Source organism: Oryza brachyantha, chromosome 3 (assembly GCF_000231095.2).
Source record: "Oryza brachyantha chromosome 3, ObraRS2, whole genome shotgun sequence".
In the NCBI taxonomy this organism is placed as follows: domain Eukaryota; kingdom Viridiplantae; phylum Streptophyta; class Magnoliopsida; order Poales; family Poaceae; genus Oryza; species Oryza brachyantha.
Genome location: NC_023165.2, coordinates 23106329 through 23119370, shown reverse-complemented (window position 1 = coordinate 23119370; position 13042 = coordinate 23106329). Strand labels below are relative to the sequence as shown.

The window sequence follows — 13042 nt, the reverse complement described above, 5'->3', positions numbered from 1 at the left end:
ACAATTTTAAAAAATATGCGCATAATAACCAAATAATAATTTACAGCGTAGCATTGCAAAGCAAAAGAAAGTAGCCATAGTAGATCAAATTTGCTGTGAATCTAGAATTGCCTGCAGAGCAACACATGCACAAGCTAAGTTTCGTTACTTCGTTTACGCTTTCATACTTGACCTGCTAAAAATTGAGTACCTGCATTACAGTCATGAATGCTGAATTTCATTCTATTGCGCTTAAGAATATTTTACGTGTCTGGTATACACAGATGGCCTAGGACAAAGCACTCTGAACTTGTGAGCAACGTAATCCTCACAAGAAAACACTGATTCGAAGTGACACTTTGGACGAACCTCGCATGTACGGAAACAATATATCTGAAGCACAGCCTCTGCTTACAGGCCAAAACCCGTTTAATTGCTCTAATATAAACCACTAAAAAATCTGGAATCAAGTGATCCCACAGAAGGAATAAAAGCAGAGAGAACCAGAAACCTGTAACCTACTCAAGCGGTCAAGCCTAGTCAGTTATCATCAGATCGTTAGGAACCTGTCCAAAGATATCTGGACAGCCTTCCCAGCTGCCCTTTTCTCTGGATTCCCAGTAACCACCAATGTAGCGGTATGTGTCGGTAGCTTTATCTTTTGCAAACCACCGAGGTTTCCACCCACTCTCCTGCATCTTCCGTGCCTACAAAATGTCCATTGACTTTCACAAGTCAAGCATAATCTAGAGTTCATATACAGCACCCAAATGGACTCGATTGATGGATCTTTGGCCCATGGCCCAAATCATGCATTATTTGTCATTTTAGTCTAGTTCTTGTTTAGAATGAAGTAATGCCCGCAGAAAAACAAGGCCCCTTGCTAAATTTCAATGATTCAGCATCTTCAGGAAAAAAAAACGGGGGGGGGGGGGGGGGGGGGGTGGGGTTCAAATTCTTCCATATCATTCTTTGTTTCTCTAACAACTACAGGGTAGCACTCGGATCCTAAAAAGGTTAAAACCAAAGGGATAAAGTTACATGATGACAGGCAGCATATCATTACCAAATTCTGAAATGCAGCTGACGAAACATTTGTTTTTGGATTCAGCTGTTTGTAACTAACCCACGCTTTATGAGAATATAGAACAAGAAAAGTGTCACAAACTAACCTGTCGTTGTCTCTGTTCAAGCCTCAACTTCTCAGCATTTGCTCTTTCATACTCGCCATTTTCTAGGCACCGCTGATCTGGTCGCAATCTAGAGTCTGTTGGTGGCAGTTTTTCCTGGTGGTTGTTTGCTGTTGGTCAGATATACCGGTAGGAAGTGAATATGAAAACCTGATGTGACCATAAATGTACTTACCTTCAATCCAGGGGTAAGTTCATTTAAGGTGATTGCAAAGCGAGTAAAATTGTATCTGGTAGGAAATTTAGGTGGTCTGCTCCTTTTCCACAACAAATGGGCCTCTGAGAGATTTTCAGATCCCTTGCCTTTTCCAAAACAATCACCCATCACATAGTGCATGCTCTCATCCCATTTTCCAAAGAGCGTAGCAACAGTTCGACCACTTCGGTCCTGAACAACACCTTGAACCTGCATTATATTAATTCAATTGAATAATGTATGATAGACAAAAGATATTTCATAAATAAGACACTAAGAGAATCGTGGTAATTTCATTTAGAAAAAGGCTTATATGGGAGATATGCAAATATTCAAGAATCAAAGATGCCTTATAGTTAATCTTCAAAAACAATGCAGAATATTTTGTATCAAATTCTCACCAAAGATTGTCTATGGAAAATGAAGAGCTCAAATGGGATGTTCGTACCCTTCATTCTCCACTGTAAGGTTCTTTCAATAGTTCATTTCTGTTAGCTAAAAGATCAATCACATTGTGTTTCACTGTAAAAATATACATTTTCTCCCCTCTCACAAAATGCAGATTCAAAACTAAAACAAGCCAAGAACAATCATTATCATGATATCTATCCACTAGATCAAGTAACAGATTTTCATGAAGCTTGAGCTACTTTCAGAGTTAAAATTATCAGAGAAAATTCCAAAGGAATAACATATTAGTAGATTGGTTTTGCTTCACACATTACTGAAGGTTTAAGGATCTGTATTTATGTATTTGGCACTTACAGTAAAGTGCATACATCCATGCAAACTGTGACTATCGTTGTCCCTACTACCTCTGTTTCTTTTCATAAGGCCAATATAATACTTACGTGTGAATTAATTGCTTCTGTTCCTTGCATATGCTCATTGATCATCTAGTCCCTCTTACAATAATAAGAAAAATTCATTACTCAACACCTCTTGTTGTCTCTCATATATTTAAGTATGGGTAGCATGATCATTTTAACGTCTATCTCTTGTTTTCATACTCTCCTACTGTATCTCCATAAAACCAGTGCCGCTCAGAAAAAGCCTTATAGAAAGAAACGGAGGGAGGGAATTTGTTTCAAATCTAAAGTTTAAGCTAGGTCCCTGTTTGATCTGATGGGTTCAGGAAGTAGAGTATTGATAAATTCACTACAAGTATGGTGCAGAAGTATGGATCTAATAAAATTGGGAATGGTTATGTGCATTTCTTCCAAGCTTTTCATGTGTGACAATAAGAAGTTCCTCCTAAGAAATATATATGGGAACATATCAGATTAAGAATGGATAGAACATTGTTTTCCGTTTTAAATGAGACTTGGAATAACTCCCTTCTTCAAGAGAAAATCCACATATATGAAGACATCACCCAAAAAAAACTTGTCAAAAGGAACAAATGCATCACTTGATTCAACCAATATAGACAGACAAGTGTATCTTAAAAGAGAAACAAACAACAATGGATGTAAGAAAAAGAAACCAGAAAGAACTGACAAACATAAAATGCACTAAATTTACAAGCATACCTGATGTGGGTTGCGATCAATAATTGATTGCTCCTTAAACTTCAGCTTGCATGAATATTCATTATTCCCTTGTATTCGCATAGTACCATAGTGATCACAATACAGTTTACCCAATATGAGATTGTAAATTGAAGTTGTCACCTGAGATAGAATATATCCATTGAATTATTTCCACGGATTTAACCATTTCTTAACTACTTTAAAAGCGCAGTCATTCTCCTACCAGCCCTCCCCCACATCGTGCAAAGCACATCCCCTCACGAGAAAACCAGTCCCTCCAAAAAAAATAAGTTGTTTTTTTTAAATACTCCCTTTTCCTATATGGCCATGTTAAAAAGGAGTTTTTTTTATTTCCTCCTATGGGCTGTGTAGCTCATCCTCACAGTCGTATAGACCCATTGTAATGCACTGGCATGTTAATAGTCTTACTATATGTAATAATACCTTGCTCCACTGGAAAACTTCACCGTCTTCAAACTCCAAGGTTAGCACACCAACAGGATCAAGTTGAATGGAGCGACCCCAGAACTTGCTTTTTAGGTTGCTATCTGCCCAAAATCTCCATCCAGTTCCCTCACAATGGCATGCAACAACCATAGGATGGTGACTTACCTGGCAAGTCATATTAATCAACCAAAATGCAAATGCAAATAGAACTAGCAGAAAGAATAATCTATAGGAAAAGGATAAACAAGTCTGAATATACTGATAATGGGAAGAAAAACAAATTGAAATATATACTATCTGAAAATATGACAATGGTTAATGTCTCATCACCTGGTTGACAACAGAATCGATCATATATCAAATAGAGCCCACATTTAAATTTGGAAGTATGTTTGAAGAGGTTTCATGCAACAAAAAAACGTATACCAATAACATAGGTACTGACATAATGTAACATGGCTTTGGTGACAGGGAACCATTATGTGACAACTTCATCTTACAACTTTTTCCTCCACCAAACCTTACTAACTAAATTATCACAACTCCACAAAAGTAGTACTACTACTTTGATTTAAGTTATAAATATAAGTAGGTTCAAAAGGTCCATAGATAAAACCTTTTCTGAGAAGAAACGTAGGCCTTTGTCTGGATAATCTGCTTCATAGGTCTCCCCAAGAAGTGGGTTGAAGGGTTTACAGCTTCTTCCATCCGTAGATGCATAGCCAGAAACAGCAAATGCAGCTACACTAAGAATCCTCATAAGACTGTTGCCCTGAGTTTTTTAGCAGAGACGTAAGGTGCAGAAACTAATCACAATACATATATGTGGATGAACATGTTTACTCACAAATCGAATGCAGAGGAAAGAGATCATATAGTATTTGCAGAGGTGTCAAATAGTTACAGTTTCAACCATATATTAATGCAAAGCAATGTTGCAACTTTTAATAGAGAATTCACTAAAATTGAAACAAAATGGCAAATATTAATGTGTACTATGTAGAACAAGAAAGGGGATGGCATCTGGTGATACTGCAGGTTGGACATTCAAATCAAAGGCAAATTGATCTCACAAAATTGGATATAGTAATATGCTATAAGTAGATGGAAGTATCGATTAAATAAACAATATACATAGTTCAAACTTAAGTTACTTGAATTTCATGTTATTTCAAAATGCACATGCATAACCATGAATATACAGAAATATTGAAAGGAAGAAGAAATACCCTTTTTCCCCATTCATAAGCACGATCAATAAGGTAAGAATACTCAAGATCTTCAAAGCATTTTTGCAATGATGAAAGTGGTTCATTGAAATAAACAGGCAGACAAACTTTGGTAAGATCCTTTCCTATATTGTCCTTGATCATTGACCACAAGCTTACACCCTTCTCTTTCTCGACTGGATCTGGAAGCTTCTTACGCCTTCTTACATATGGGTAACTAATTCCAACAGACTTCATAGAAGTATCAATACCATCCATTGGATAATCATCCTCGTCATCTGAACCCGCTTCTGATCTCTGGAAATCAGATCCGCTGCTTTTAAATGAGCTTGATGAAAGAAAATCTCGTGTATCAAAATATATATTCTCATCATCGTCGGTCTCATCTTCAGCAGGATCCTGTGGTTCATTATAATCATCAGATTCACTGGCACTTCCTTCTGAAAAAGGAGGAACAATACTTTAATTAGTCATAAAAAACAAAAGGAGACTAAACTAATACAAAAGAAATTAACATCAAGAGCTACATATAGAAGTAAATCTACTCTATATTTTATTCAAGAAAAAAAGGGATAAGAGTAAGGCCTTGTTCGGTTAATCTCCAAGAGGAAGGGATTGTAGGGGATTGAGGGGGAATAATTCCTCACCACAATAGGTGTGGAATAAATTCCCATCAATTCCCCTACGGAAGGCATATGCTGAACAAGGCCTAAAGGAAAACCATAGAATAGCTCAGTTCGCAATACATAGTAATTTTAATAAATATTTTAATAAATTTAGTCTATATTTTATTCAAGAAAAAATAGCCATCATTATCTGATATTTCACAATTATTAATGCATGGCAGACAATAGTTTAGTTATACTTCTAGCAATACGACAGAATACTAAGCGAGATCCAAACCACTGCCTACATTGTTTGGCAGCTACAGAACTATAGGTATTCTGGTACTGTTTGTAGCCTAAAGCTAATTAAGATGGTACAAATTAGGAGTGCAATTTATCCAGTTACATGTATTGAGTTTCCCCTTTTGTGGAAGATTGTATTAAAGAAGTAAGCAATATTTTTTGCCCACAAAACGGAGCAAAAAAAAGCTTAAAGAAAAGACAAGTGCAGCAATGCAATATGACAAAATGACAAACCATTCACTGATTATCGTACCACTATACTTCTCATTCTTTGATCTAGAAGTGGACCCATACTCTTTTGATTGTCTTTGGCTCTCATCGACGAGGGTATTCTCCAAATCGACCTTTTCTGTCTACAGCAAGGCACAAAAAAGGAATACTTTATTAGAGGATATTAATATACAATCTATGTATAAATCCAAGGTACAATGGTATTGAAGAGACATCTGAACAAAGAAATCCTACATATAGTAGAAATGGAATACAGTAAGCGAAGTATGAAATATCCCATTGGTAAATTTCTAAATAGTCAAATGGTTTATATAAAGATAAAAAAGGGAGAAGAGTAAGGCCTTGTTCGGTTAATCCCCAAGAGGTGTATAATTCCAGGGGATTGAAGGGGAATAATTCCAACACCACAATAGGTGTGGAATAAATTTCAATTACACCTACAGAAGGGATAGGCTGAACAGGGTCTAAAGGAAAACCATAGAATAGTTGAGTTCGCAATACATAGTAATTTTAATAAATATTTTTCACACATGAGACCTAGGAGAACTATAATGTAACAGGCAGCATAGCAGTAATTATCAAATATCAACCCAATCCCATAATCTAAGGCATCACTATTATGTTGGAGCTGCCTTCAACTCCCTTCTTGCCAACAATCTTTCTCAATCTCATCTACTTTGCTCCACCTAAATCCCTTTACAACACCTGTAGATCACCATTTTTTATCTCCTAATTTTAAATCTGACCCTCTTTGCAGTTTCATTGCTACCTTTTCCATCTGCACCCATGACCCATACCTCTATCCTGAATTCAGATCAGGTCCTTATTTCCTTAATGGCGGCACAGTTGCTCAATAGGCTGCTATGCTGGGCTTGCCAGCACTGCCATCAATATGTTGTAAAATCCAAAGCCCCTCAAGAGGATAGTCAGGCTCCTAAGGATACACCGAGACATTTGATATATCTGTCGGTCGTTGGAGTTGGAGTTGGAACGGTCCCAACGGTACAGATTGGGAAGGAATGGATGGTGAAGCAGACTCTCCTTTCCCTCCCTCTTTAAAAATTTAAGCAATTACTCAGCATTATCGATTTGACATCCTTATTACTCCCTCTGTCCAGCAATATAAGAACATCTAGGGTTGTTTGGAAAGATTAAGGTTGAGGTAAGGAATCCTTGCGATTGGTTGAGGTGGGGAGCTAGGAGTGAAAATTAAATGAGGGATGGTTGTGAACTTGTGATTGGTTAATATGAGGAGGTGAGTGGAGATGTCCTTATATTCTTGGACAAATCTCAAACTTTAGATGTCCTTATATTTGGTACACGAAGTAAAGTAATGCGCCGCGTGTACCAGTATGACACAAGATGTAATGTGTCCAACAACTGTGGACATGCAGACATGCACCAAAATGGGAATGTTTTACAGATGCAGATGTTCAATACCATGTTTGAAAGGTAGGATGTGCTCAATAGCTGGAAATCAGATATCAAATCAGGCATGCCTACAACTAAGTGCACACGATAGAACCCCATTAATCCCTTTCAGGCAGATCGTAGAGCAGTTAATAACTTAAAACAGACATTGTTTAAGAGAGGAAAACATCCACTTCTGTTCATTGCCATTTCTCCATGCTTCATCTTAAATATAAATATTTTAGTAAAAGTAATGAGAAAATATCTTCATAAATTGCATAGATACCCTTCCTAGATTCATTAATATTTTTAATGATGTATAATGAAGATATTTATGCAATTTATGGAGATAGCCCAAGAGGGATGCCTTTTTTTCCCTTAATGAGATAGAAGGATATTCATTACATTCTCTAGCATATCACATAATCCTAATTGAACAAATCAATCTGGATAAAAAGGAGCTGAACTAATGTAATGATGCAAGGTGTATTTTCAATCAAGTAAAACTCGTTGCTCTGTACTAGCTAATGAAACCTCTTGAATTCTAATTCATCAAAAAATCAAGAAAACAATATAAAAAAATACTAAGCACTGGCTGGACGGCAAACAGGAAAAAGGAAAATTGCCCTGCATCCCAGAAAATATGAACTAAACTGAAATCATCTCGCTGGGTAGTAGTTAACATTTTCACCAGGCCTGGCAATAAAAAAAATACTAAGGCATCGACAGAATGAAATAATTTCTCAAAATAAACACTAGGAAATGAAGGAATGCCTAATGATATAACTAGGGGTTGATAGTTTATTTTCAGTCAAATAATACATCATATATGCAGCATTACTCAATTTCCATAATACATTCAATAATTAAGAGCTAAAGTACATCTGACAGTCACTAAAACAACATAATAATAGAAACGGAGAACTTAAAGCGTGATAAAGAGAGTGACCACTAGAATTCAAATTTTCCAAGGACACTTCCGTCAGATGGTTCAGTCAACGTAAAATGCTCATCAGTACTCTGTACCTTTTTTTCCATGAATTAACTCAAACATGCAAAAAATGACACAATATCACCCCATGTCATGGAAACTACAAATACCTACCTCATGCGCAATCACGTATCCTTCAAACCGCGAGTACAATGAATAGCAATACCTCTAGCTGACGGAGGGTGTCGAGGAGGAGCGTCTGCTTCTGCTTAAGGAGCATGAGTTGCTTGTGCAACACCTCAAACTCGGTGCGCACGATCCTTTCGCTGTCAGCAATGGCCGCCTCGCTGACCCCCTCCTGCTGCAGCCGGAGCCTTAGGCGCTCGGTAGAGACAGCCACAGCCGCTGCGGTGTCTCCTGGCCCCACCATCTCGCTCGTGGACATCCGCGGGAACATCTCCTTGGTCGCCTGCAGCGCCTCGACCCACGCCGCCCTGTCCTCCCTTGTCTCCGCCCGCAGGTGCAGCCTCTTCGTCCCAGAGAAAATCGAGAATCTCCTGTCATCCGATCTGCTCTCCCTCACGGATGACACCTGCACACGCAATCCATTTCACCGTCAGAAGCCGACGAAATGGATCTGGGGATCACGGAGGCGATGCGAACAGAGGATGAGGATGACCTTGAGGTGAATTTCGCCGATGGGCTTGCGGGGGAGGTGGTGACCGTTGGAGTGGGCGGAGGACGAGGAGGAGGTGGATGGTCGGGAGAGGCGGCGGAGAGAGTCCTCGCCGATGACCTTGGCGCCCCGTTCGGTCTCGCGCGAGAGGACGATGCGGTCGGGCCCGTGGATCTTATAGTAGGAGAGCACGCCGTCGTGGAGCGCGAACCACCGCGGCCTCCACCCACGCCCGTAGTTGACCCACTTGTAGAGGATCCCGGAGATGCCACCGCCGACGATCTCGTTCAGCTTCACCCCCTCCGGCGGCGAGGAGTTGCCGCCGCCACTACTACCCCCCGCCGCCCAGCGCAGCGCACGCCGCTCGGCCGGCGCCGAGTTGCTGCGCGGGGGAGGGGGCGGCGGCGGCGGGGGCTGCGGCGGCGGCGGCATCACGGCGGGGGCCCCGGCCACCGCGGTCGACGAGGCGGCCGCCGTAGCCGCGGCGGCAGCAGGGGAGACGGGGACCGGGGGCACGCAGCAGAATGGGTGCATGGGGCGGTCCGTCGGGATCGGCCTTGGCGTGGACGCGCGCGGTCGCCGCGGCGGCCGGCGAGGAGGAGGCCGGTGTGGCGATTTTTAGGTTTTTTATTCTTTTAATTTTTTTTCCGCTCGGGTGCGAGGTGGGTGAAGGGGTTTAAATGCCCGCGAGCTCGGGGCGGTAAACGGCTGCACGACCTGCACACGCCACGCGAATACTACGCGACTCATCGGGGTGGAAGGCTGGAAGCCGTGCAAGGAATTTTTTTTATTCTTCGTTCAGTTATAAAAAAAATTATCCGATAGTTTAATAATAAAATTACTTGTTAAAAGATTTATTTAACAAAGAAATTTCTCATGTGAGCCCCGTGTATGATGCAACGCTTGGCAGATGGCACGCCGTAATCCGCTTTTTCCTTGTTCCAGATTCCACAGTTGTACAGGCATACAGGCATTTGATGCCATAGCTCATACAGGATGTCATGTTTCCTATGCAATCCTACGACACATATGAGTACGTTTTGCCCCCAAACAAAAAAAAGTTAGAAAATTCAACCCATCGAATACACATGGAGACTTATTTTATATCTTATTAGTGCACTTTTAAAGGGCGCATGTGGGTTTGAAAGGGCTAAAATGGTAGCACGTATGATAAGTTCGATAAATATACTCGCGTTGTTTTATATCGTAAAATTTCAAACTATATCTAGATTTATCAATTAATTGACGTATATTTATATATCTAAATTTATTAGCACATATATAATTCTATACAATATTATAAAGATTTATATGTTAATCGGATGAAATAAAATATTTAATAGTTAGTGGTTATATGGACTCTAAGGACGGTAAGTAAAAAGCATGGTACAAAAGTGTAACTGTGTTATTGATAGTGCCATCATGCACTAGCGGATGGTAGTAGGTAGAAGGGGTGGAAATAAAATAGGTTTAGGCTTAAGTTAAATACATAGAACAACCATAAATACAAAGATAAGTATAGTCAAGCTGAAATAATTATAATAAATTAATAGATAAAGGTTGGGCCTCAACTTTATAAACAGAGAAAAGGAACCGTATGTATGCATTGATTTTCAGCTAAATGGTTAGCGGGTGACATAATATTAGGAATGTGTCGGTAGTAGTTGGAAATATATCTAGTCTTACCAATATGCTGAAAATAACCGCATGTGACATCATCCTAATGATTGAAGTGAAAAACGGTATAATTTGATTGCAAATTTATATCAACTAGCATATAAAATCCGTGGGATTTGTACCTTGGTTCTTACTGGAACCAGAAGTCCAGAATGGTATGCTGAAAAACGTACAAACATGACAAACCAACGCGACACAATTAATTACCACAAAGCTAACCAGGTTAGATCATCATCACGGACGACGTGTATGACCACGTGAACCGAAGGCAATTAAGGCAGTGTTGTTTCTCTCTTGCTAATCCAGATTATATTTTTTACATACATACTTCCTGAACCGCTAATTGATCCGCTAATTGATGAGTTTTTTAAAAAAATTCATTAAAAATTTATTTTAAACAATTATGTTATATATATTATAATTTTTATAACTAACAATTAATTAATCATAAATAAAAATATTGCTATATTTTCTGCGTCGAATAGCTGCCGCTCATCAGAACACGGCCTAAGCCTGGCCGGCAGTGGTCCGGCCGCCGACCGGCAGGGGACTCGTCTCGTGCAGCACGTCCGGGGGCGTTAACGTTCGTGCGTCCCGGTGTGGGGCGCTAGCGAGCTATACATGCACCTGCCCATCGATCGACGACTTGCACGTGGTAGAATGTCTCTCAGACAGTCAGACGACATCGTCGTGGCTACTGCTACGGTGGAGCCCGGTGGAGATCGTACGTGATTTTACGCGTGGTGCGCACGTTCGATTCGAACCGGTGATCGTTTTTGGCGTGAAGGCGCCGTGTTAGTTCTAGCAATATCGTTGTTAAGAGTATAATTGATCAGATGGGATAGAGGTCATGATCTGATCTTAGAAAGACATCTATGGCCTGGTTACGGGTTCACTAGCAACTGGTACATTATTCTTTTATTAATCTGGTCTAGTTAAATATATAAGTTAGTAATAGTAATATTATTATTACTAGTATAAATACACATGCTCATAATTTACACACGTTAGTTCGTACATGCATATAATGTACCCATATGAGTACCCACTTCCGAAACAATCATAAACTCTCATGTTAAATCTAAGATTTAAATCCAGATAAATTGGTTACACCACAAGATATGTCATAATTTGAACTAAGCTCATATCCATTTCAAATATAAGATACTAACAAATTATTATTATATGTATGCATGTCGTGTGTCTGCCTAGCTAGTGGCTACACAAGACTGTGAACGAGGAGATGGAGCTTTTTTAATCTTCTTAAAAAATATCTCGAACGTATCTTGAGGTACTTTAATTGTACAAAAATTTTTAATACCTTAAATTAGTTTTTAAAGATGATAAAAAAGACCGAGAAGACTACTGTATATCATGGATTGTTGATCTTCGTGTTTTCTCCGTTTGGGTACAGATTGATTTGAAGTAGTTGCATAAAGATTTCCATCGGAACAGAAAACGACCTCTGTTTCTATCCACGACCTGCTTCGAAAGATACCTAACCAGAACAAAACTGTCCTTTTGGTATTAAAGCTCAATCACTTCACATTGCCACTTTATTCGCACTTAATTTCCCGTCTCGTTCATCTTCTCTTTCTGAATGACCGAAAATTCCCCCATTTCCCCCATACTTTGTTCTATTCGCTTTGCTATCTTGCGCCGGACGACTTCCACTCGGGTCCGTGGAAACTACACGAGCCTTACGTGCAATTACCTACTCGCTTTCTCTTTAAAATATAAGTATTTATAATATTTAAATATCATATCAAAATACAAAAAATTGTATGTTATTATAATAATACATGTCTCATTAGTCATTTATTATTCAAAATATTTCTCATTTTACACTCGAATACCCTTCCACCTCTGTCGATTCTTATGTATTTAGGAAGAGACATCATATTTTCTTACTTATTAACCTTACTTCATACATATCAGTGTATAAATAATTATATTTTAAGAAATACATAACTACTTTTCCTTTGTTGCTTCGGAGCGTTTTGCCGTGGAAGACCATAGCAAAAAAAACCTGGATGATACCCATGGTTGAACTGAAAAAACCGGACCATAAGAGTGTCCCTGTTACGGACCCAGTAAAAAGCCAATGAACCGGACATTTTCTCAACTTGTGGCGGTTTTTGAGAACCCAAGCAGTTTTTATTATAGTATTATGTTATTTTGCTGCAATTATTATTTTTTGGTGGTGTGAATATTTAATAATTTACATATTGGTTTAGTTATGTATATTTTACTCATTTCAGATGGTAGACTGGAAGTATGTTATATCAGAATATTAATAAATAAAAATCAGTGGTTTAATTAATAAAGAAACCAACGGTTCGGTTAATAAATAACCGACGACATGAGCGGATGAGCGGATGGATCACATGTTTAGGTTTTCTTTCATTACCTATGTCCCAATATAACTACATTCAATGATTTTCGTGTAATGTTTAACCGTTCGTCTTATTTAAAAATAAGTTACACATAAACTATTCTCTAAAAATAATAAAAATATTATTTATCTTTTTTTAAAAGAAAGCAGAATAAACAGTAAAAATTTACGGTGCTGAGAGAGGCCGTGTTTGTTTTGAGGGAGAGTAAGTTAACTTACAATGACATGGAAAACATAGTAA

The 13042-nt window shown here is 38.9% G+C and overlaps 1 protein-coding gene across 1 annotated transcript; it reads right to left on the bottom strand.

Moving 5' to 3' along the window:
- Window positions 1–208: 208 nt before the first annotated feature.
- On the bottom strand, window positions 209–9395 carry LOC102706366 (oxysterol-binding protein-related protein 1C). Its single transcript, XM_006650406.3, has 10 exons — window positions 8733–9395; window positions 8280–8645; window positions 5735–5834; window positions 4574–5013; window positions 3961–4116; window positions 3342–3509; window positions 2898–3038; window positions 1345–1575; window positions 1152–1265; window positions 209–686 (listed from the first exon to the last, which is right to left on the bottom strand). Exons 1-10 carry the CDS (start codon window positions 9261–9263, stop codon window positions 516–518), a joined length of 2418 nt encoding a protein of 805 aa, XP_006650469.3. The 5' UTR covers window positions 9264–9395; the 3' UTR covers window positions 209–515.
- Window positions 9396–13042: the final 3647 nt, after the last annotated feature.

What these genes read in the sequence shown, in the direction of transcription:
- LOC102706366 (XM_006650406.3), bottom strand. Translation starts at nt 9,263, where the DNA reads ATGCACCCATTCTGCTGCGTGCCCCCGGTCCCCGTCTCCCCTGCTGCC. An exon ending in TACGTTTCTTCTCAGAAAAG is followed by an intron (nt 3,510 to 3,960) that starts GTTTTATCTATG and finishes ATGACTTGCCAG; the next exon opens with GTAAGTCACCATCCTATGGT. An exon ending in AAGTTTTCCAGTGGAGCAAG is followed by an intron (nt 3,039 to 3,341) that starts GTATTATTACAT and finishes ATTCTATCTCAG; the next exon opens with GTGACAACTTCAATTTACAA.